This window comes from Sorex araneus, chromosome 6 (assembly GCF_027595985.1).
Source record: "Sorex araneus isolate mSorAra2 chromosome 6, mSorAra2.pri, whole genome shotgun sequence".
NCBI classification, from domain to species: Eukaryota; Metazoa; Chordata; class Mammalia; order Eulipotyphla; family Soricidae; genus Sorex; species Sorex araneus.
In genome coordinates this window covers 75,661,871-75,687,775 of record NC_073307.1, presented here as the reverse complement: position 1 = coordinate 75,687,775, position 25,905 = coordinate 75,661,871, and the positions used below count along the sequence as shown (strand labels likewise).

Sequence of the window (25,905 nt, the reverse complement as noted above, 5' to 3'; positions counted from 1 at the left end):
ATGAATACTCGGGAGATTAAATGTTTGGGAACTATCCATTGGGCTCTGTTCTTAGTCACCTGTTACTAGTATAACCTCAAACAAGTGTATAGTGTTCCTGTATTCTCAGATCCCAATTTACAACAAGGGTTTAGTGATGATTATTCTTCCTTTGCCTCACTTTTAAAGATAAATGGGAACATAAATGTTTCTATTCCAAGCAAGTGAAATAAAGGATAAATGATACTTTGAAAATTACATTCTTTTTAGGTTGTAACAAATACTTTAGTACCAAAATTTTTGTATGAGGGATCTTAAAATAGTAAAATTTCCTGTTTACTGGTGTTTTATAATTTTTAAGACCTGGCTTTTATACTACATCTATGAATACTTTGCAATTTCTCAGAGAAGGGGGTCAAAGACAAATTTAATGTATGCCTGTAACTCTAGCTCATTCACTTCTAAGGAACAAGGAACCAGAAAATTGAAAGAAAGGGTCAAGAAAAAGAAAATTTGGATTTGTGACTGAAAAGACTTGGCACGAAAACTTAGGGTCTTTTTTCTGTGTTTGAGCTTGAGATGTTAGAAGGAAGGAAGGAGGGAAGAGGCAGCTAGAGTCAAACCCTGGTGCTGTGTTCTGCTCAAACAGCCAATAGTGTGGTAGGTGCTGTGGAAGAAGCGGAGTCAGATGAGTGCACTGAGAACAGAAAGAAAGACTTTGCCCAGTCAACGTTTCAAAATTATCATGAAGCTGCATGTGCTTTGGGTACAGGAATTGCCCCAGTCATTCTTCTTGTTATTCAGAAGAAGGATCACAGAGTTCGGGGGTTTACCAAGACTTTGCAGTAAGTATGTGGTTGCTGTGGCTTGGATTAGTCTGCAAAACAAATAAAGGCAGCACCATTCATAGATAGCTCATTGTATCTCAAAAGACATTTACATTAACCAGATCATGGAACCAAGCTGCCCAAACCCTTCATTCCATTCAGACCAGCAGTGGTTTTCTTTGAGTCTCTGTGGAGAAGACCCAGCCTGTTTAGGTTCCCAAGTCTCTAAAATCAATTTCAGTTTTTAGTCTAGTTTTCTTTTCCCAGGAAAATATAGATTCCTCTTACTCTCATCTGAAGAATAAAGATTAGCTCCTCTTTAATAGCAGAGGGATAAGAAGGAGAAAAGTATATCTCCTTTCCAATCCTTAGAATAGCCACTCCAATATAGTGATACATAGTTGTGCATTATTGTATAGAATTAAACAGGGATTATTTGAAATCCCACCTAGACTTTGCAACAACTTTGTTTATTTACTTATTAAATAATTTGAACTCATTGAGATTATGTGATTTATAGAACTGTTAGTAACGATATCCCCATGCACATAATTTCAACACGACACCTGTCACACTGGTGATAAACAGCAGCACTTCAAAGAATTCATGGCTGACTCCACTGTGTTCCATGGGGAATTCTTTACAATGGGAGGGTCAAAATATTAGTTATGTTGCTCTATGATTATTTATAGCATTTAATTCACATAGCTAATTATTCTATACTAAAACAGCTAAAGTGGATACAATGAAATGAAGTGATTTAATATTGTACAGGGAAAAGTGATACCCAAGGAAAAGAACTGTCAGGAAAAAAATCTTTAGGAGAAATGGCCAACAGATCTAAGCACCACTGATCTACAAAAGTAAGAGCATGGCCCCATCCTGGACCCATGAGAAAACAGAAAATTGCAGCCTTGAACTGCAAGTTTCCTTTGAATTCCTGTTAATGGTGATGAAGTATTTTGAAATCTCCATTTTGAGATTTAGAGATGGAATTTTGGACATCATCACAAATAAAATCACTTTGTAAACTGATATATAATGACACAATATTTTATTAGTTTACATGGGACTGGAGCGATAGCACAGCGGATAGGGCATTTGCCTTGCACACGGTCGTCCTGGGTTCGATTCCTCTGCCCCTTTGGAGAGCCCGGCAATCTACCTAGAGTATCTCGCCTTCACAGCAGAGCCTGGCAAACTACCCATGGTGTATTAGATATGCCAAAAACAGTAACAACAAGTCTCACAATGGCAACATTACTGGTGCCTGCTTGAACAAATCGATGAGCAATGGGATGACAGTTATGCAGTGATATGTATAACACAAGTATTCAATATTTGTACACATTGCAAAATTACTCAAATCAAAATAATTTTTTGGTGGTGGATGACTTCCAAGAAATCCTTGGGGTGCCTGGAGCCCATCCCTGCAATAGTGAGTCAACCAACAGACTGCCCAGTGTTTGGGTGTAGAGATGATGTTATTTGGGCCTAGAAGGGGCACTGGGGAGCCTGGAATTCAAGGAATGAACCCCAGTCCTTTCATTTCTAGCCCTTCATGACAATTTTGGGAGAGAATTTCACAACTAATAATATTATTTGGAAAGAACCTTAGAACCAGGAGCCCATGCTCCTGGGATGAAAACATTTCTCCCTTACGAAAGAAAGTGGTTCTGTCCTGACCTCAGAATGTTGTCCTTGTAATCTAAATCCAAGAACAATGCCTTTTAATTTACTCATAGCAACCAAAGGACTACAATCTAAATCTGTAATGCACATTAGAATTTATATAAAAGAAATTGTTGCCATTGCTGTGCACTGTTCTCAGCTACCTCAAAACCTGCAGAGTATATGCCCCAAGGGAGGAAGGAAATTTCAATTCATTTGAATCAGCTTCACTAGTTAACTGAAAATTACACGATTCAGTTCATTTGAATTAGAGGAGAAGAATATAATTTAAACATAAGTTTGGTATGTAATTAAGTGATATCTGTGCTATATCTAAGTCAGTGGAATTTTTCATTTAGTCTCAGTCATGGTGAAGTATAGATTACGATGTAAATATCTTATTAAAACCATTGTTTTAATTAATTAGTTAATTAATACGATGTAAATATCTCATTAGAAACATTTTTTTCTTGGAATTTTCACACGCACTATTTTATAAATTATTTGACATCAGTTTTAAATTTAAGTAATTAAAAACAGGTTTAAGATTGAGGAAGATTATAATTATTCACGTTTGATGGACAAAGTGAAATTTGATTAATAATTTTATTGCACAGACAATTTAAATCCTGATAGTTCAAATTTTCACAAGACAGGAACATAATGTGATGTGGTTTGCAGAGTTTTGAAGACTCTCTTAGGCTCATTGATCTGCAACATGAACATTGAAGACAATGGTGATTAAACTAAATCAGTGTTATCAAACTCCCTTCAGGAGCACCACCCTAGAGAGGATACTGAAGAGGATTGTTAGCCAATGAGAAAAGGCTCAGAGCCACTAGCCCCTTCCAGTGCTTATTTCTTTATCGATTAAAAGAAGAAATCATGATTTCTTTTATGTGATCTCTATTAACTATTAGCTTATCTTCCTCCTTTTTTTTCTTTTTGTTTAAGAAAAACATGGATTACCGAAAGTTCTATCTGAATTGTAAATTCCTGTTTCTTATTCCTTTACTCCTTAAAACTTAAGTTTCTCTGAAGAATTGTCTTACACATCCTTGTCCTACCAGTATCAGGTATATCTCTTTCATGTTATCTGGATTTTAGTAAAATTTGTTGAATTTCATATAATTGAAAAGACCTTGAGACTGTTTGCTTCCTTTTCTTTCTCTCCAGGTTACATTTACACACATATCCTTAGGTGCCTAAATACACACTAACCTCTCTGATTGCAGTTGGAGAGCTTGTGTAATCTTGAACTTGGTTGAAGAGACTTACATATATACTCCTTATTCTTTTGTCAGGTGAGTATAGGTTCTAGCATGCTTAGAAAGGCTAAGCAGTAGAGGCTGGTTCTACTGTGTGCACCTGCTGTAGCTCTAATACTCTAGCACAGCAGATCCTACTCCACTGATAAGCCTGACTGAGAGGAGGGAATAAAGATTAGGAATGACTGATGAAGCTTAAGTAATCTTTATCATTTTGTTAAACAAAGAATAGAAATCAATTTCTTTTTTTCCCTATTTCCTACTCATAGGGCTTTTCCCCAGGTAATTTTTTATCATTATCGTGATGATACTATGAATTAATTAAAATTTATCTAATTAGTATTTTATTAATATGAACACTATTTCATTTATACAACTTAAATAGAGGTGGTATTTAAAAATAAAACATAGGATTAACTCCTAGCTTTATCAGGTACTTTTACTGATTGAGAGATTTAATTCTATAAACCTCAAAAACAAATTTATTTTTATCCAAATGTCACCTACAAGAGTCATCTCAAAGTGTTTAGTTTTAGGGACACACGTGGTGGTGCTCAGGGACTGTTCTTGCCTCTGTGCTTGGAGGTGCCTGCTTGGGGAGCCGCTGGCTGTGGGCTCTCCCCAGTGTTCTGCAGCTCGCTTTCTGGTCTGTTCAAAATATTGAAAAGCACCTAAGGTCAAACTTTAAATTACTGTGAACAGTCTGGGCTAATGTATAAGCCCTGTGTATGTCTACTTTTTTGTTGTCTGTTGATAGGTGGGATGACAAGTAAAAAATTTACTTTCCTTTTTTGTTCACTTCTCCTACTGATTACTGAAGTTTTTAAATTGCAAGGCAAGTTTAGAAAAACTTTTATGCTTAGTAAAACTTTAGTAAAATAGATATATACATCCACTCTTCCCAGCTTTTTAAAAATTTTATTTTATTTTTAAAAAGTTGTTTACAATAATTCATTACATTTAATATTCAGATACCAATGGCACCTTCCTACTTGTCACAGGTTAATGTGTTTAATAACGAAGAAGGAACTACTTACTTTGGGATTATCAGGAAAAGGTTTGATAATCCTCAGTTTTTGATGGTTTTGAATTTGACTATACTTTCAGGTCATAAGAGTACAATATTGCTAATTTCTAGACATTTTATTTGTAGACAAATGTATATATTATCACAGGGTAAATTTCAAAGAAATGATAGTAAGAGGGCCTAAATTTCTTCAAAGACATTATACACCTTAAAATTTATTCTTTTCAGGGTGATGAAATTAGAAAGTATGATTTAAAGGAGCTTAATATCTGAATCTCACTAATTCAGAATTAGCTTTAATTTGTAAATTGTTCAGGAATTTCAAAGTTATCCTTCTAAGACAGGATAATTATTTTTGACTGAAATAATTGCCAGTAACTCAACAAGATTAGAATGGCATTGATATTTAGTCTTCCATAAAAGAAGTTCTTGACAATATTCAATAAATTGTGGACTCAACTGCCCAAAGGGAACTGGGACTGGAACGAAAGAGGAGAGAAAATGGTATGTTTCTGAAAAGAATAGTGATATTTTCTGTTCTAAAAGTAAGAGTGAGAAATGCCAGTAACAAATCGTGTTTACCTATGCAACCTCTATCCTCTATCACTGGGGCATTATACCCAATATTTGGGATTTTGGTGATAGATTTTTTTTAAGATGTGGGAAATGAATACATAATGTTTTGAGGTGTTCTCAAACATATACAATACATAAAAAGTAAGAGATACAGTTACTCACATGGTATTATGCCTTGGTTAGCCAGCTGTTCCTGGGTCCTTCTCTGCTGAAGTCGTAACTGCAAAACTTAGAAAGAGGAAGTTTTAGTTTGTGAGTTGTGCTGGATTTGAAGCCAATAATGTAATAATTGGCTCATCATAATCTTTTTGCATAGGTCTTCCCATTTTACTTCAATAACAGGCTCTAAAATATGAGGCACATTTTTATTTACACTTTAGAAATGGAGAAAGAAGGCTGTTAGAAGACTTGAGAGAGCTGGCAGGGTTTTCAGCATCAGAGGAGACGCTTGTCTCTTCTTTGAGTTGAATACTATTTTCACAAGACCATGCTCCCCACTCCCTATGAGACAAAGTGGAATATAATTCCACTATTAAAAAAATGAGATATAATCAAGAAACCTTGAACTTTGTAGTATTACCTGATTCAAATCCTAAATATAAGTACTTATGTTCATAGATAGGTAACTCTGGGTAAGTTTTTTTTAACTTCCCTGACAATCAGTAATCTCATTTTAAAACAGAAATATGCCTACCTTATAATACTGCTATAAAGTTTGATATAAACAATTCATGTATGTTTCTAAGCAGTATATTTGACAAAATGTAATTTATCAATAAATGTTATGAGAATAAGGGATACCTTTGGACCCTTCAAAGCTATTGAAGTCATCGTTACTTAAAAAAGTAAAACATTTAAAATTGCTTGAACTACACTCTATAAAATTTTCTTTAATCTGTAGCTTAGATAATTGCATACATATATATAATAAATAAATAGCAATATGTTGTTTGAAGAGATGCATGAAAAACATAGGAACTTAGTTTTAAAACAATTTGCACTTTAGGACTCTTGTTAAGTTATAAACAGTGTACCTGATCAACAACTGAGATGTAGCTTCGAGAAAAGCTGAGCGATTGGCCTTGAGAGGCTGAACTGGGTTCCATCTTTATACAGGTGCCTGTGACTATCTGGCAGGAAGACCCTGAGACCCCCACAGTGTATCACTAGGCCCAAGCACTGAGCTATCAGGCTTATAGGGCAGGGCTGACTATTGCTGGGAGTGGTCCCAGATTCCTGAGTATTTCTTGGAAAACTCTCAATATTGCATTAAAAATAAACAATGATATTTAGAAGGAGGTGAGAAAGGGAGTGATTTTGTATATTTAATATTTAAAAATATCGGCCTATTTCATAGTACCCATTTCCATAGTCTTCTGATCTTTTGTGAAACATTTATAGATTTATTAAGTTATAAAAATGAATGGCATTCATTCATTGCATTTATGAAAGTAATAAATATTTGATTGCCTCCTTGAGAGACAATGGGAAAGACATTTCTTGCTGTTGATGTCACGGTAAACAGAACAATGACCACTACCACAGCCATCACCATCATATAAGTTAACTTCCTGAAACTGTATGCAAAATTATTTCTTGCATGAGTGTTTCTGTAAGTTTTTCTGGACTAGTCTGTTATTTTCATACATTTTAGATCAGTTTCTGTGATCTCCAAAGGTTAATAACCATTAATATCATTTCATATACTTAGCAAGGCTCTTCCCCTAGTATACAACATACACACTTCCAGACTAATTTCCCTTTAACTATATTTTCATAAAACTAATTTGTGCACCTGTGTTTAGGAGGAAGGAGAAAATATAGTACTTTGGGAGACACATAAATGGGCTTCAAGATGGCTGAATTCTGAATCTTCCACTGAAATTAATGACTATGCTCTCTCAATGTATTCTGTGTTCTCTCAATATATTCTATGCTCTCTCAGTGCCTGAAATTAGATGATATAAAGCAAGTGAAACATGTCTCTTCCATGAAGGCTATGGTTACCTGTTTATCTGATAACCTAAAAGATACCTACTATGATTAAGAATCATCACTTAATGAGGTTCCACAAAATAAAAGGCTCCAAAGTTCAGTGGAAGAATGTGTATTCTAGGTAATGCTGTTAGCAAATCTAACAGGTTTTTCTCAGAGACAGGAGTAAAAAGAACCATTATTAATTAAAATTTTTTAAAAATAACCATGGGGCTGGAGAGAAAGTACAGTGGGTAGGGAACTTCTCTTACATGGAGCTAACCCAGGTTCAATCCCAGCACACCATAAGTTCTTATGAGTACTACCTGGCCCCTGAGTTAAAAGACAGGAATAAGCCCTGAGCACCAACAGATGTGGCTCTAAAATAAACAAAAATTACACACATATCAGAAAAAAAAGATAATGAAAAAACAATAAACACACCCATTAATTAGGATGACTACTTTAAAAAGGGCAAAAGACAAGTATTGGTGAGGTTGTGAAGAAATTAGAACTCTTGTATTCTGTTTATGGTAATGTAAGATGGTGCATTAATTGTGTAACAGAGTATGAAAGTTCCTCAAAAGACTAAAAATAGAAGTACCATATGATCCAGAAATACCACTTCTGAGTAAGTATCCAAAAGAGGTGAATACCAGAGACTAGAAAATGATAACTTAATATTCATCTTCACAGACTTATTATTCAAAATAATAAAGGTTGAATTCATACATTAATTAGTGAGCAAACAAAATAGAATCTTAGTTTTAAACAGGAAGGAAATTCTGATATGTGGTAAATATGGATGAAAACTCAAGATATGCCAACTGAAATAAACCAGCCACAAAAGTATAACTACGATCTATATCCTTCTACATGTGAAGTATCCAGAGTAGTCAAATTTATAGAGTCAGAATAGAATAACATTCTTAAGAATGGGGCAAAAGTGGAAAGTTGTTTAATTGGTATTGATTTTTATTTTGTAAGATGAAGCAAAATCTGAGAACTTCCAGTAAAATGGTTGAAAAGACAATGGAAAACAAAGCTTCCAACAAAAGTACATCCAGAAGTCAGTAATATATTATAAAAGAATCAGTCTGATTTTCTGATATATATATATGTGCATATATGCATATATGCATGTATGTAGTTGTGGCATAAAACAGAATTAGAAAGGAAGGATTAGTTAGTGAAAATATTCTTTTACAGCCAGAAGTGTGGTGGACAATAACTACCATGACTGAGGACAGACTTGAACTGGCAGGGCAAGAGTCAAGTTCACAGAAACAACAGTCTACTTTTCAGACAGAGTTGATTTCACTGCTATCAAAAATCAAAATTCTGGGGCTGGAGCAATAGCACAGCAGGTGGGGCATTTGCCTTGCACACGGCCGACCCGAGTTCGACTTCAATTCCTGGCAACCCACATGGTCCCCTGAGCACCGCCAGGAGTAATTCCTGAGTGCAGAGCCAGGAGTAACCCCTAAACATCTTTGGGTGTGACTCCCCCTCCAAAAAAAATCAAAATTCTGGAGCAATACAAAAAACACCACCACCACCCCCAAAATCTATCCCCACTCCAAACAATATAAAAATCAAACCAGACAGTAGTTTTTGTAGGGGAAATGTAATGGCACAGAGTTGGAAGAGATAACAGATCAAAACAAAATGGAGAATATAGGTAATAAAACATAATGAAGTTAGAGAATCAGTTAAGCAAAGAAAAGTTCAAGAGACTGATATAGAGTTACATGAGCACAAGACATTCTGTGAACTCCTTCTCCTTCCCCCAGCCCCACAATTACTTATTTTTCCCCAAAGAAAGTAAATACATTGAAAAAGAATAAAGTGCATGGGTGGGGGAAAGAGGAAGGTAAAAGGACTAGCTAGAGCACATGACACAACTTGCATGGCGGAAACCAAGACCTGGCATGCAAGGCCCCCTGAGCAATTCCAGAGGTGACATCTGAACACTGAACTATTCTTTGAATAGCTGAGTGCAGTCTACAAACAAGAAGAAAACAAAGATTCCAGACAAAGATGTTGAGTATGAAGAACTGAATGGAATTAAATCTAATATGAGAAACATAACAAATTGTCAATCTTGTAGAAGAAAATATTAAGAATATAAATTTTAGTATGCTTCAGATAATTATTTTTTGTGTCTTTTGGTGAGGGGTTGGACTATGCCCAAAATAGCTCACACAGGGAAGGGTAAGTAGTGCTGAGATAGAACGGGAGTCAACATCATTCAAAGTAACTGCCTTAACCCATGTACAATATTTCTAAACCAAAATGACTCAGTTAGAGAAACAATATTTTTAAAAATGAATAAAATCTAAAAGAACTAAAGGGAAAACATCAGTTATGAGAGTACAAGAAATTAAAAGGAAAACAAAAGAGATAGTGTCTATATTCAAAGCAATAATCTTTAAGAAGTTCTTGAGTCCAATAAAACTAATCACAGACTCCAAGAAGCTGAGAGGGCACCCAAGTCTTTGAATCCCAAATGAGCTACATCAAGATATGTAATTGTTAATTTATTAAGTCAACAGTAACGAATAAATATTGAAGGCTTCTGGGTAGAAGAAAAATGTGAGACCGAAAGACACCTCTTTTATTGGACTTGTCAACCAAAAGTATATAGGCTAGATGAATGAGCTGACTATTAAAAGACAAAAATCTACAATTCTACTAGTATTTTTTACCCTTATCATTAAAATAGAATAGGGAATTAAAGTATTTCTAAGTAAATGCTAATTGAATTTACTACCACCAGACCTGTTTTACAATATTGTGAAAGGCATTTTTCTATATGAAGAAACAAATTGCCACAGAATCAAAGAAAGGCATAAATAGTAATACAATTATAGAAACAAAAACAACAATGATATGACAATCACACTTTTGCGGAGAAGGAAAAGGATAGACTCGGTATAGTCAAATGATAAATCAATACCAGCGTATATAAAGCATTTTTAGATATAGAAAGTATAATGCAATCCTCATGGTAACCACCAAAAAATCAATTAAACATATTTAGGGAAAAAAGGAATAAACAGAAACAAATGGGCGAAAATAAGAAATATAAAATTAACAGAACACAAAAAAAGAATGACCCTGTCAATACCTTATGTTAATAATCATCTTAACTGTGAGTGATCTAACTTCATCAATCAAAAGATACAGAGTGGCTAATTCAAAGGGAAGACCAGGATTCAATTATACTACACAGATAAGAATCTCAGACATATGGAAAAATAAGCAGAGTAAAAGACTGAAGCAAGGTGTTCTAGGCCAAAAATTCATAGAAAATGCCAGGAAAGGTTATGACATTTAATAAAATAGACTTTAAATTAAAGGAAGTAAAATGGAACAAAAATGAGTATGATATATTGATCGAAGGGTTAACATATCAAGAATATAAAATGGTCATCAATATATATTTTCCTAATATGGGGAGCTTAAATATAGTTATTAATATACCCCAAGTGATATATTGATAGAAAAAATAATTGTAGGGGATCCTAGCATACCAGATATGCACTGTTTTCCCATTGTTCATCTATTTGCTTGAGCGGGCACCAGTAATGTCTCCATTGTGAGATTTGTTGTTACTGTTTTTGGCATATCGAATACACCATGGGTAGCTTGCCAGGCTCTGCTGTGCAGGCGGGATACTCTTGGTAGCTTGCCAGGCTCTGCTGTACAGGCGGGATACTCTAGGTAGCTTGCCAGGTTCTCCGAGAGGGACAGAGGAATCAAACCCGGGTTGGTCACATGCAAGGCAAATGCCCTACCCACTGTGCTATTGCTCCAGCAATAAAAATCATCAAGAAAAAATTAATAAGGAAAAATGGTGTTAAATGAAGTAATAAAGAGATGGACTTAATATACATATAAAGTGCTTCCACTCCTAAATAAATAGATAAATACATATTCTTCTCAAGTTCACATGGAGCATTCTCAAGGATAGATCACATCTGGTACACAAAAAGAATTCTATTAATAAGTGATCACTAAAATTATATCAAGAATCCTTTCCAGTTACAATGATATAAGACTAGAAATCAAAATATTTTAGTTTCACATGTTTGAGGGTTTACTAATTGTGGCAACATACTGAGATTTTCAGGGTTTAATCTTGGCTCTCTGCTCAAAGATCACTCTTGGTAGGGTTTGGGGAACCATATGGGGTACCAGAGATAAAACCCAGGTTGCACACAAGGCAAGAGTCCTACCCGCTCTACTATTGCACCAAACCCAAGAAAAAAAAATCTTGGCAATAGATTTTGTCTCTGGATGGCTTCTGCAGATTGCCACTCATCTATTGAAGTAGGAGAGCAAATGCCCACATCTCTTTCTGTCTGCTCCCTACTGCACAGGGGAGAGCTTTGAGACACAAGCAAAGCTCTTCCATTCAGTGAGCCCCTTTCCCAGCAGACTCAGCCACTACTTGTTCTCTTTCTCTTATATTGCTCTGATTTTGCGGAGTAATACCTTTCACCCTATTTTGAGCTTGCTATGGCTGTTTGTGTCCCTAGAACACCTGGCAACCACCAATGATTCACTGCAACTGAAGACACTCTGAGAAGAGAAATGCTTCTCTGACTTATGCTTTCACACCATTTCCATTTCCAATCATATATAAATTACAGGTATTTGTGAGTTTTAACTTTCTTTTAGGTATCTTATCTTTGTGAGGTAAAGGTATCCTATGAGTCTGGGATTTGGGTGTCAATATTTCTTATTTTCAGGAACCAAAGCAACACCCTGTATTGTTTGCATTATTTTGGCCACCATTGTCAGATTTTTGTCAGTCTCATGTTTGCACTCAAGTGCTTCTTTACCCAGAAATACTAAATATTGGACTAAAATATCTCATTTCCTTGTCCATCTGGTAATTTTGGTTCCAGTATTAAAGTTATCAATTATTTTAGGTTTATGACACATTTTCCTGTTTGTAGGGAGAACCTTATATTACCTTGAACATTTCTAAAAGTTATTTTGCACAGTTTAACCCTATATAAACTTCAGGCCAACAAAGCAAGTTCTACGACCACTCTAATTATCCCCTAAGTAAGATGCAATATATTAATTTGATCTGTTTGGATAATGAAATAGTAACTTGCCAAACAAAATCATGCACTGTAACAACATGGATGAAACTAGCGGATATCTTGCTGAGTAAAATTAGTCAGAAGGAAAGGGATAGATACAGAATTCTCTCTCTCATGTGCAACTTAAAGATACGTAGCAAGATAGCAACAAAACTCCAAAGGCAACCAATGGGAGATCAGTTGAGCTGGGGAGGGGTTAGGAGAGGGGATGTTGGGTCCATGGGAGAGGCAAATGGGTGCACTGGTGATGGGTGGTGTGTTGGAATTGTGTACATGAAAAACAGTTACAACAGTTTTGTAAGCCAAAGAATCTTAATCAAGAAAAGAAGATGGAAACCAAAAACTAGTGACTTTTCCTCATATTATACCTCATATTTAAATGTGCTTCCTTCCTCTTGGGAGGATCCTTTCAGATTAGGGGAGGGACAATGTCTCATATATTACCTGCCTCCTATGTAAATCAAGATAAGGGTCCTTCAGCTCAGCATCACTACCCAGCGTCTCCAGAGCAATAATCTGTAGAGTGCTATTTTCTTTGTGCACCTACAGGTAGTAGGATGCTGTTCTAACTCACTAGGTGAGGAACCAGGCTGAAGTCTGTGACCAGCATGAGGCTCTGAATGATCTTAGACTCTGATGACATCATACTGAGTTGTTGCCATGGTTTTGGTGAGAAGTACTGCTTTTCTGAGGATTGAAAAACACTTTATATTCCAACCCATACTTGCTCATTCCTAACAGAGTGGAAAATACGTTTCCTTGGCTGAAATGTTCTTCTTGAGTCCAGCCCAAAGATGACATTTTTAGGAAAGTTTGAGAAGAATCCTGTGGCTGTACTGAGTCACGATAGAGTGGAAATGGATTTTTTTCTATTTAAAGAGTTTTGTGCTACTGTTTGAAAAATGTCACATTGCTAGGGAACGGTGGGAATGGAAAAGTTTCCATTTACTGTCAACAAAGAAAGATCATTACTAAATGTGAAACAATGGGGTTGGAGAGAAGTTCTATTACCTGTCTGAAGTGGAAGGAGGTTGGTAGAAGTTTAATTTATTTGTGAAAGATCTTCCTGTTTTAAAGTGGGTCTAACCTAAATCTCACTTTGCTATCACACAGTTATAACTTTAGCCAGATCTCAGAATCTCTCTGGATTTCAGTTGCAATATAAACTGAGATACCAGTTTAAATCAGGATTATTTCCATTTTACCTTATATTAAGAGTTCTGTAGAGTCCAGTTTAAAAACACCCACATTTCTTTCCTGGACATGTAACCAAATAGATCTGGGTCATATTATTTATACATATTAAATATATCTATAATGTATATATATCCAACATATAATAACATTTATTTATTTATTTTTGGTTTTCATTTTGGGGTTTACCTGGAACTGCTCCTAGGATATTTTTGGCATGTACTTGGAAATTACTTACCAATGGCCATAAAGGGACCAGAGGACATGGGAGTTGAACTCAGGGTTCCCACAAAGTAGAGGCTCCAGGTTTGAATCATAGCCATGGCTGAGAATCTTAACAAGCATTCTAGGAAATTGTGAGTAAAAATATGTTGGAGAAATAGAAATAAGTACAATATTATGGTAAAAGTAAGACCACATTTCATTAGTTTTGTGTCTTTCTTTCACTTCTGGAGATGTTCAGGGCACTATAGGTGGTGCCAGGACCAAACTCAGGTTGGATGTGTGCAAAGCCTTAATCCCTGTACTTTCACTTCAGCATATTATACTGTAATATGTGTGTGTATATATATAAACATATATATTTATATATATACATATATATGTAACACTGTAGCACTGTTGTCCCATTTTCGTCGATTTGCTCTAGTGGGCACCACTAATGTCTCCATTGTGAGACCTGTTGTTATTGTTTTTGGCATATCGAATATGCTGCAGGTAGCTTGCCAGGCTCTGCCATGCAGGTGAGATAATCTCGGTAGTTTGCCGGGCTCTCTGAGAGGGACAGAGGAATCAAACCCAGGTGGGCTGCATACAAGGCAAATGCCCTACCTGCTGTGCTATCTCTCTAGCCCTTTATATGTATATAACTCTAAAAGAGCTTTTTAAGGGCTATGTAGATTTATATCATGGTCCAATATGTTTTTAATTAATTTCCTTTCATTGTACATTTATTTTTTTTACTCCAGAATGATGTCATTTTATATTCCTACCGGGACAATAGGAGGGTGCCTATATCACTTATTAACAATGGATAATACTATTAATGAAGAAAATTTGAGAAGTAATAATGTATCAAACAAGTATAATTGTTTTCTAATTATACTAAGTACATTTAATAAGTATAATCATTCCCCCCCCTTTATTTTTTGTTTTTGGGCCAGATCTGGCCATGTTCAGGGATTACTCCTAATTCTGTGCTCAGGGATCACGCCTAATGGACTCAGGGTACCATGTGAGGTGTCAGGGATCAAAACCAGTTGGCCGTATGCAAGGCAAAATACCTTACTCGCTACGTTCTTTATACGGTTCCTCATGTTTTCATTTATTTAGAATTAGTATTTTTTCTATTGCATATTTCCAAGTAACATTCTTTGCAATCTTTTTCTGTTGAAAACTTACACTTTCAGGAGAGTTATGTATACTAAATATTAAATTTAGCATATTAAATACATCACCCATGTAAGTTACTCTAGGTTTTTACTTTGCTGTTCAACTTTGTGAAACTTTTTTTTAAACACTTTCATAAGCAATCCCTACAAAAAGCTTATGATTTCTTTCTTTGTTGTCTGTCACTGTCACTGTCATCCCGTTTATCAGTGATTTGTTCATGCGGGCCCAGTAACGTCTCCTTCATCCTAGCCCTGAGATTTTAGCAGCCTCTTTTTACTTGTCCTTCCCAATGGTGCCACATTCGAGGCTCTTCAGGGTCAGGGGAATGAGACCCATCATTGTTACTGTATTTGGCGTATGAATATGCCACAGGGAGCTTGCCAGGCTCTCCCGTGCGGGCAGTAAACTCTCGGTAGCTTGCCAGGTTCTCCAAGAGGGAGAACTAGGCTATCAGATGTTGGGCAGGTTCCAAACAAATTGTTGAGGGGCTCCAGTGAAGACAGCTAGGTGTGGGGGCAAGAGATTCTGCATCGCTCTCTTCCAGGAGTTTGGTATTATAGTCTCTCGATGTTGGCATTGATGGAATTACACAGTTTCTGGGTGTGACTGCCTAGCTACTGGAAAATAGGGAATTTGGGTGGAAGAGGCCCAGTCCCAATCCGAGCAGTCTTGGAGATCTCGGCCCCGGGTCCTGCACACCTGGGATCCTCTGCTGGTTCCTTCATGTGTGAGGCTTGTCCATATGTGTGGAGAGTGGCCTTGGCATGGCTGAGGCTGGGATCTGGAGGTCTTCAACTGCCCCTGGCCTCTGCTCAGAGCGGGGAGGGAAACTCAACCCACCCCCTCCGAGGGGCCCCGGTGAAGACAGCCAGGTGCGGTGGCAAGAGACTCTGTATCGTGCGCTTCTGGGAGCTTGGTTTTATAGTCTCTGGATGTTGGCCAGAGACTATAATATATATATTTATATATAGATATATATATATATTTTCTACATAAAATATATGTAGAAAACTATAAAATCTCCACCAAAACTTTTAGAAACAGAAAGTCAATGCAGTAAAATATCAGGCTACCAAATCAAACTCAAGGCCGAGGATAGCCCGAGATTGATGCTTGGTACTGCAAAATATAAAGACAATGATTTGTTTAATTTCTACATGTAAATAATGAATTAAAAAAATCAAGAAAAAAAACCATTTATAACAATGTCCAGAAAAGTTAAGTACCTAGGTACTGACTTAACAACAAAGGAGGTAAAAACACATATACATCAAAAATAGTAATTAAAATAAATAGAAAAAGACAAAGAAATGGAAAACCACCCCATGTTCACAGAATGGAAGAAATAACATTGTTAAAATGACCATCTGACCCAAAGCATTTTAGAGGTTCAATGGAATCCTACTAAAGTTCCAGTGGCACATTTCAAGGACACAATGAAACTATTGATATTTGTACAGGACCATAAAACTCCCTGAATATCTAAAGCAATTCTGAAGAAAAAGAGTATGAAAGAGACTGCATTCTCTGACTTAATACTATAAAGTAATAGTAATCAAAAGAGTGTGGTGCTGGAATAAAATGATATACTCAGATATGTCCTGTTGTTCATTGATTTGCTCTAGTAGGCACCTGTAACATCTCCATCGTGAGACTTGTTGCTACTGTTTTTGACATATTGAATACACCATGGGTAGTTTGCCAGGCTTTGCTATGCAGGCAGAATACTCTGGATAGCTTGCTGGACTTTCCGAGAGGGACAGAAGAATTGAACATTGAAAAAGAATGTTTGTTATATTGGATACATATATAAGCTTTTATCTAAATTTTCTTTAAAAAATATTTCTAGTATTTCTTTCATCTTATGTCCTTTTTAACTATTTTGTGGTTTTGGTGGCTATTAATTTACCTATTTTTGAGAGAACATAAATATTATGATACGGACCAGAAATTGCTCCAAAGGCTTGCATGTTGGAGACCTGCAGGCATCACATGGCTGCCAAACATTTGCACAAGCAACTTCTGAGCAGCAAGTCAGAGTAGCTACCTGAGTAGCATGGCTCGTTATGTCCAAAGCCCCTCAAAACAAAGAAGATGAAGAAGAAAGAAGAAGAGAGGAAGAAGAAGAAGAAGAAGAAGAAGAAGAAGAAGAAGAAGAAGAAGAAGAAGAAGAAGAAGAAGAAGAAGAAGAAGAAGGAGGAGGAGGACGAGGAGGACGAGGAGGACGAGGAGAAGGAGGAGGAGGAGGAGGGGGGGAGGGGGAGAAAGAGGAAGGAGGAGGAGGAGGAGAAGAAGAAAGAAGATGAAGAAAGAAGAAGAAGGAGGAGGAGAAGAAGGAGAAGGAGAAGGAGAAGGAGAAAGGAAGAAGAAGAAGAAGAGGAAGAAGAAGAAGAAGAAGAAGAAGAAGAAGAAGAAGAAGAAGAAGAAGAAGAAGAAGAAGAAGAAGAAGAAGAAGAAGAAGAAGAGGAAGAAGAAGAAGAAGAAGAGGAAGAGGAAGAGGAAGAAGAAGGAGAAGGAGAAGGAGAAGGAGAAGGAGAAGGAGAAGGAGAAGGAGAAGGAGAAGAAGAAGAAGAAGAAGAAGAAGAAGAAGAAGAAGAAGAAGAAGAAGAAGAGAAGAAGAAGGAGAAGGAGAAGGACGAAGACAACAAAGAAGACAAAGAAGCATCTACCCTGTCCCAGAAACTAAACAAGAGACAAGTCATATCAGCTTGGAGTTCAGAACTCTAAGCTGATAAGGCTACATTTTTGGCCAAACTATGAATAAACATGTTCATGACTCCAGTAGGGCCAAATGATTTGAAAGGAAGAAGGAAGATTAGATAGGAATGAGGGCGCTAAAGAAAATATGACATGTTTTGTGACAAGAGATGTCACAAAACATGTCATATGACATGAGAAAGGAAGTGGGTCAGGAGGTGCAAAACAAACATAAAGTAAAATATGTGGTGACTTATAAATAATACATATATACATATATATATATATATATTAGCTCACTGTATCTGTATCACTGTCATTCCGTTGCTTATCGATTTACTCGAGTGGGCACCAGTAACATCTCCATTCATCCTTGTGTTCAGGGTCAGGGAAATGAGGCCCATTATTGTTACTGTTTTTGGCATATCAAATATGCCACAGGTAGCTTTTCAGGTTCTGCCATGCAAGATTCTCCATGGCTCTCTTCCGGGAGCTTTGTTTTATAGTCTCTGGATCTTGGCCCTTGATGAGTTTAAATGGCGCTGAGGGCAGTTTGTGGGTGTGACTGCCAGACTACTGGGAAACTAGGGATCTGGTTGGAGGAGGCCCAGTTTTGATCTGAGCAGGCTTGAAGATCTCAGCCATGGGTCCTGCATACCTGGGTTCCTCTGATGTCAGAGGAACCCAGGTATTGCTCACTGTACCAAATAGATATTCATCATAGTAGAGTCATTTTCCTCTCTTTCTTCTCATGTTCCACAAATCCTACTCCTTCTTAAAATAATTCTGCCATGACTATATTATAAGTTGAAAATAACTCCATATTTTCTTGATTGAATCTGAATGTCTTTAACCAGCAATATTTCAAATAACAATACAAAGTTTACATGTTTTTCTGATATGCTCTCCTTACCCATGAAGGAAAGATTTAAGTTAGAATTAGGTGCTTTCAAATACTTTTAGCACTGAAAGCACTTTTTAAATTGAAATCTTTATGGTGCACTAAACCCAGAATCTTGTATGAAATGTCAGTGCTCTGTTCAGAAGTTCAGAACTCTAAGCTGATAAGGCTACATTTTTAGCCAAAATAAGAACCAAAATCTTCATGACTCAGGGGGCTGGAGTGATAGCACAGCAGGTAGGGCGTTTTCCTTGCAAGCGGCCGACCCGGGTTCAAATCCCAGCATACCATATTGTCCCCTGAGCACCGCCAGGGGTGATTCCTGAGTGCATGAGCCAGGAGTGATCCCTGTGCATTGCTGGGTGTGACCCAAAAAAGCAAAAAAAAAAACAAAAAACAAAATCTTCATGACTCCAGTAGGGCCATTTGAAAGGAAGGAAGGAAGATTAGAAAGGAATGAGGGTGCTAAAGAAAATATGACATGTTTTGTGACAAGAGATGTCATAAATATGATATGAGAAAGGAAGTGGGTCAGGAGGTACAAAAAAATAAAGTAAAATATGTGGTGACTTATAAATAATACATATATACATACATATGTATATATATTTGCTCACTGTATCTGTATCACTGTCATCCCGTTGCTTATCGATTTACTCAAGGGCAAATTTGAAAATTACTGAATTAGATGATCCCTAAATCCTTCCAACTTAAACGGATATTTTGATTTGAATATAAAAGTATAGCAAACCTCCTACAATATATCACTTAGGGACAGTTGGAGTGAACTCATTGAGGAACAAGGTAAGGGGGTGGTGACTATCACTGTACCCATGCCATGGTACCAACAGAAACTCATCACTGCACCAGAGTCACTACACCAACAGAGACCCATCTCCCTAAATCATCCTGGTCCTTTGAACCTTGTTTGCCAGAGAATTAAAGTCTTAAGAAAACTGACAATTCCAATAGAGTAAAAAAAAAAAACTCAGGTTCCTCAGAAAGAGCAGAGGAAACACTTTACTTTAGTGGATGAAGATAGATCCTCACTGTTCCTGGAGAATTTTCTTACAATGAACTCTTCGCTACTGTAAGAATATTCTACATCACATCTAATAACCAGAAACCCTTGGTAACTCAAGAACAGTCATAACTCAGACCCATGGTGTTGCTTATATTCTATTCTCATTTCTTTATACGTCTATGTTATACATATATAATTATATTTCTGAAACTATATACACCAAGAAACATTGGGAATGGTCAAAAATTAAATAAACAACCTGCCTCTGCAACAAACTTCTGCTTTGCACATAGCAAAGTACTCAAGAGTTGTGATGAAAATACATCTTGAAGATCTGTGCTGTAATATATAGAAGGGATATTCCTTGCAAGTCACTCAAAGTATAGAAGCCAAGGTCTTGTTGATTCCACTACATAACAATGCCACCTCAGTCATAGCACTTTAACTATCAAGGTTTGATTTTCTCTTCTGAAGAACAAGAAATAACTGATGTTCTTAGAGATTCTTTGAAGTATTAATACTTCAGGATACTTGGCTTAAGTTTTTGGATGGGGAGGTCACACTTCTCACTCCTGGTAGTGTGCAGGGAACAATATGCGGTACCAGAAATCATATCTGCATCAGTCATTTGCAACCATCAGTTCTATCTCTCTGACTTCTAGCTTCATTTAATTTTTTTAATTGAATCACCACAAGTACAGTTACAAAGTGATCCATGACAGTTTAAGGCATACAATGTTCCAGCACCAATCTCTTTACCAGTGTGCACCATCCCTTCCTCAATGTCCCCATGCCCCCCACCCCTCCAATCCCTACTTTCCTCTGTAGCAGGCACTTTTTTAGGGTAGGCTTCAATTTTAATCTAGGTATTTCTAAATTTAAACCTCTGAGATTTTTCTGCTTTATTTCCAGAGTTTTCCTGATGAGATTATCCAGCATCTCATAGTAGTTCTCATGATTTTTTTTTTGCTTTTTGGGTCACACCCAGCGTGGCTCAGGGGTCACTCCTGGCTTTGCATTCAGGAATTACCCCTGGCGGTGCTCAGGGTACCATATGGGATGCTGGGAATCAAACCCGGGTCGGCCGCGTGCAAGGCAAACGCCCTACCTGCTGTGCTATCACTCCAGCCCCTCTCATGATTATTTTTATAGTGAAAAAAGGGACACATGATTGCACAACAGTCTCCACAGTCTCCCCAGTGAGATAATAAATTCAGAAGCCTAGTATAAGAGAAATGGAATAAGGGTTTACGTAGATGATTTGCATGAACTGAACTTGGTTTAACCCCCAGAACCACATGATGTCTCAAGAATCTTTGTGTGCAGCTCAGGAGACTCCCCATCAAGCACTTCCATATGCAGCCCTTGAGGCCTCTGAAGGTGGCGCAGAGTGATCTCCAGGACTGCAGAAACCAAGCATCACTACATCATCAGATCTTTGCACTAAACTGCAATTTGGCCATGAATAACCAGAAAGGCCCCTTGGCATTGCAAATATTGCTTGAGAGACTTTACCCCAACACACAAATAAGCAGCCAAATCTACAAATAAGTGAAGTATCCTAAAGTGAAATGTAAATTATAATTGATATTAATTTTGTGAATGTAATATAAATCTTTAATATCACCTACCAATCAGCTAATTATAAATTTATTTGCCTCTTGAATGTAGTAGTTTTTGATCATTTGCTGAGGCTTCTCAAGAAAATGAGGATGATAACTTGAGTTTAAGAAAGTGCTAGTACTTGGGACTGGAGCGATAGCACAGTAGGTAGGGCATTTGCCTTGCATGAGGCCGACCCGGGTTTGATTCCCAGCATCCCACATGATCCCCTGAGCACCGCCAGGAGTTATTCCTGAGTGCAGAGCCAGGAGTTAACCCCAGTTAATTCCTGAGTGCATCGCTGGGTGTGACCCAAAAAGAAAAAAAAAGAAAGTGATAGTACTTAATTAAATAAAACAAGACAAGAGGTGACAGTTTCTTCAGTTGCTTCTTACTGAAGTAGATACACAGCTAGTAGATATGAAAAAAGTGTTCTTCAGAGGATCCTTCAACCACTATTTGTGGGGATGTTGACTGGTTCAACCTCTTTAAAAACAATTTGAACACATAAAAAATACTTAACATTATTATAAAATCCATCAATTCCAACTTTCAGCGTTTATGCAAATGCCACAAAGCACTATTCTGAATAGAATATGTGGCCTTATATTCATTGCAGCACCGTTTACAATAGCCAATATCTGGAAACCACCTGTCTATCCAAGAAACAATGACTGGATGCATACACACACACACACATACACATACACACACTGTGAGTGGAATACTATTTGGCCATAGTAATACACTAAATCATATTATATTTTTGCTATGCGGACAAAACTGTGGAGTATCATGATGAGTGAAGTCAGAAGAGAGGGACAGAATTATCTCATCATATGTGTGATATAAAGAAACTTTATATGACAATAGGATAAAATCAAAGACAATAGTGCTGAGAACTGGTTTACAGGGTTTACAGAACTGAGCTACCAATGGGAGAGTGCAAGGTGGTTGGGAGAAGACCCTAAGGATGGACGGAAGCAGACACACTAGAGAGGTGTGATTTTATATAAAAGTTGTATGCATGAAACTCTATGTTAACAATATTGCAAATCATGTGATTCACAGAAAACAAATCATGTGATTCATTATTTGTTATTAGGAAAGTGCATTAAAAATGACAATGATGTTTCATCTCACACCAGTGAAAGAAAAATCAAGTTGTGCATAGGGATTCCTATGATGGCTATTAATTTGCAGCTGTTGTAGTATTGTTGTCTCGTTGTTCATCGATTTTCTCGAGCAGGCACCAGTAACATCTCCATTGTAAGGCTTGTTTTTGGCATGTTGAACACTCCATGGGTAGATTGCCAGGCTCTGCTGTGCGGGCGGGATACTCTCCATAGCTTGCCAGGCTCTCCAAGAGGGGCAGAGGAATCGAACCCGGGTCAGTCACGTGCAAGGCAAATGCCCTAGCCACTGTGCTATGGATATTAATTCATCATAATTAAAAGACCATAAAGTCCAGGACATATTTTTGTTAGCATATATGTTCCCAGTGGGTTGTCTCTTTCCCTAAAACCAATTTTCCTCCTTAAGTTTGGGCATACAAACTTGGACATACAACAGATAAAATTTCATATGAACTTGGAAAGTGGGACTTGGAGAGAACAAACTTGAGTGTGACAGTTTTAAATCATGTAAACTAGGAAAACCATAAGGTTGGTCAATAATGAGAAAGATAAAAGACTGGGAGAATGGCCTTAAGGTATGCCCCTGGAATTCCATCTTATTTTCCCACCAATTACCAATCACATTGTTGTTATTTAATTCCTAAGCAGTCAGTCTAAATATTATTATTGTTATTATTATTAGTTTTTAATAAAATATTTCTATTTCTTATAAGTTTCTCAATGAGAGACGTTAGTGGTGCCTGCTAGAACAAATTGATGAGCAACAGGATGACAGTGATACAGTGATTTCTATTTCATAATTTTTAGTATTTGAAAATGGAGGTTCACTGTTTACTAGTTAAAGAACACTCAACAGTGGTAGAAAGCTATCAACACAGCCAAACAAAATCTTATGATCTATTTTAAAATCCTTTTCTACCAAAAATCCTACAGATGTGCAGTTAGAATGGCACATATGAAAAATATTGCTCTCAATCATCTTGGCAGGAATATGGTGAAAAAGAAACATTAATCCATACTGGTGAAATGTTGTCTGATTTAGCTCCTGTGGGATAGTATGAGGAGTTCTCAATAAACTTAGAATTGAGTTGCCATGTAACTCAGCAATTCCACTTCTAGGCATCTACCCTCAAGACAAAAAAATACCCAAACAAACAAAAACTCAACACATTCATTCCTAAGGACATATGACACTATTATTCATTACAATTCTCAGTACAATAGCAAGATATCTAGGTGTCCAACCATAGATTAATGGATTATAAATATGTGGCATATATAAATAATGGAATATCATGCAATTGCATGTAATGAAATCATGTAATTTGCTTCAACTTGGTTGTAACTGGAAGGTATCACATTGAGTGAAGTAAACCAGAAGAACAGAAACAGTGAGATCTTACTTTTCTACTGATATCTCTGACGAACAAAGACTCAAAGATCCTCAACAAAATATTAGCAAATAGAATCCAACGACTCATTAAAAAGATCATACCATGACCAAGTAGGATTCATCCCAGGGATGCAAGAAAGGTTTAACATTCGCATATCAATCAAAATAATTTATCATATCAATAAAAGAAATAATAAAAATTATATGATCATATCAATAGATGCAGAGAAAGCATTTGACAAGATCCAGCGCCTGTTTATGATTAAAAGTCTCGGCAAAGTGGGCATCGAAAGAACTTTCCTCAATATAGTCAAAGCCATGTACCAAAAGCCATTCATTCTCTTGTTTTTCATTTTAATTTTTTAAATTTTATTGAATCACCATGAGATAGTTATAAGCTTTCATGTTTGGGTTACAATCTCACAATGATCAAACACCTATCCCTCCACCAGTGCACATTCCCTACCACCAATATCCCGGGTATACCCCCCCCCCTTTCAAGTATCATTCTCAATGGGGAAAAACTAAAAGCTTTCCCTCTAAGATCGGGCACAAGACAAAGTTGCCCGCTTTCACCACTTCTATTCAATATAGTACTGGAAGTCCTGGCTATAGCAGCTAGACAATAAAAAGATATCAAGGGCATACAGATATTAACAGAAGACATCAAGTTATCACTACTTGCAGATGATATGATACTATACTTAGAAAACCCTAAAGACACTACAGAAAAGCTCCTAGAAACAACACGTCGATATAGTAAAGTGGCAGGCTTCAAAATAAACACCCAAAAGTCCATGGCTTTCTTATATACAAATAATGAAAGAGACATTAAAAAATAATCTCCTTCACAATAGTACCTCAGAAAATCAAGTACCTTGAAATCAGCTTAACCGAAGAGGTGAAGGAACTAAACAAGGAAAATTACAAAACACTACTTCAAGAAATAAAGGAGGACACTAGGAAATGGAGACACATCCCCTGCTCATGGATAGGGAGAATTAACACTATCAAAATGGCAATACTGCCCAAAGCACATTACAAATTTAATGCAGTCCCTATCAGGATATCCATGACATTTTTCAAAGAAATAGACAAAACACTGCTGAAATTCATAAACCCCCATGAATAGCTAAAGCAATCCTTGGGAAAAAGAAGATGGGTGGCATCACCTTCCCCACTTTCAAACTCTACTACAAAGTAGTAGTAATTAAAACAGCATGGTATTGGGCTAGAAACAGACCTGCAGACCAATAGAACAGAGTTGAATATCCTGTCACAGACCCCCAAATCTTTGATCTTTGACAAAGGAGCAAGAAATGTGAAGTGGAACAAGGGAAGCCTCTTCAACAAGTGGTGCTGGGAAAATTGGATAGCTACCTGCAAAAAAATGAACTCTGATCTCTGTCTAATGGCAGGCACAAAAGTAAGATCAAAGTGATTTAAAGACCTCAATATCAGAGATGAATCTATAAGGTACATAGAGGAAAATGTAGGCAGAACTCTCCATGACATTGAAGCTAAAAACATCTTTAAGGATGAAACAGCACTGATCATGCAAGTGGAAGCAAACATAAACAAATGGGACTACATCAAACTAAGAAGCTTCTGCACTTCAAGAGAAACAGTGACCAAAATACAGAAAGAGCCCACAGAATGGGAAAGAATATTTACCCTATACCCATCTGATAAGGGATTAATATTCAGGATATACAAGACACTGTATAAGAAAAAAACTTCCAACCCCATTCAAAAATGGGGAGAAGAAATGAACAGAAGTTCCTCAAAAAGAAACACAAATGGCCAAAAGGCACATGAAAAAATGCTGCACATCAAAATTCATCAGGGAGATGCAAATCAAAACAACAAGGAGATATCATCTCACACCACAGAGACTGGCACACATTCAAAAAAACAAAAGCAACAAGTGCTGGCGAGAATGTGGGGAAAAAGGGACGCTCCTTCACTGTTGGTGGGAATGTCAACTGGTCCAGCCTTTCTGGAAAACAATATGGACAGTCCTTCAAAAACTAGAAATTGAGCTTCCAGATGGCTCCACAATACCACTTCTAGGAATATATCCCGAGGATACAAAAAAGCACAGTAGAAATGACATCTGTTGGG

The 25,905-nt window shown here is 36.9% G+C and overlaps 1 protein-coding gene across 1 annotated transcript in view; it reads right to left on the bottom strand.

Moving 5' to 3' along the window:
- The window catches only part of MYOCD (myocardin), a 108,981-nt gene that overhangs the window by 65,077 nt on the left and 17,999 nt on the right, over window positions 1-25,905 (bottom strand). Inside the window, exon 2 of the mRNA XM_004603891.2 lies at window positions 5,511-5,576. Coding sequence (XP_004603948.2) covers window positions 5,511-5,576 — 66 coding nt within the window. The remainder of the gene's footprint in view (window positions 1-5,510; window positions 5,577-25,905) is intronic.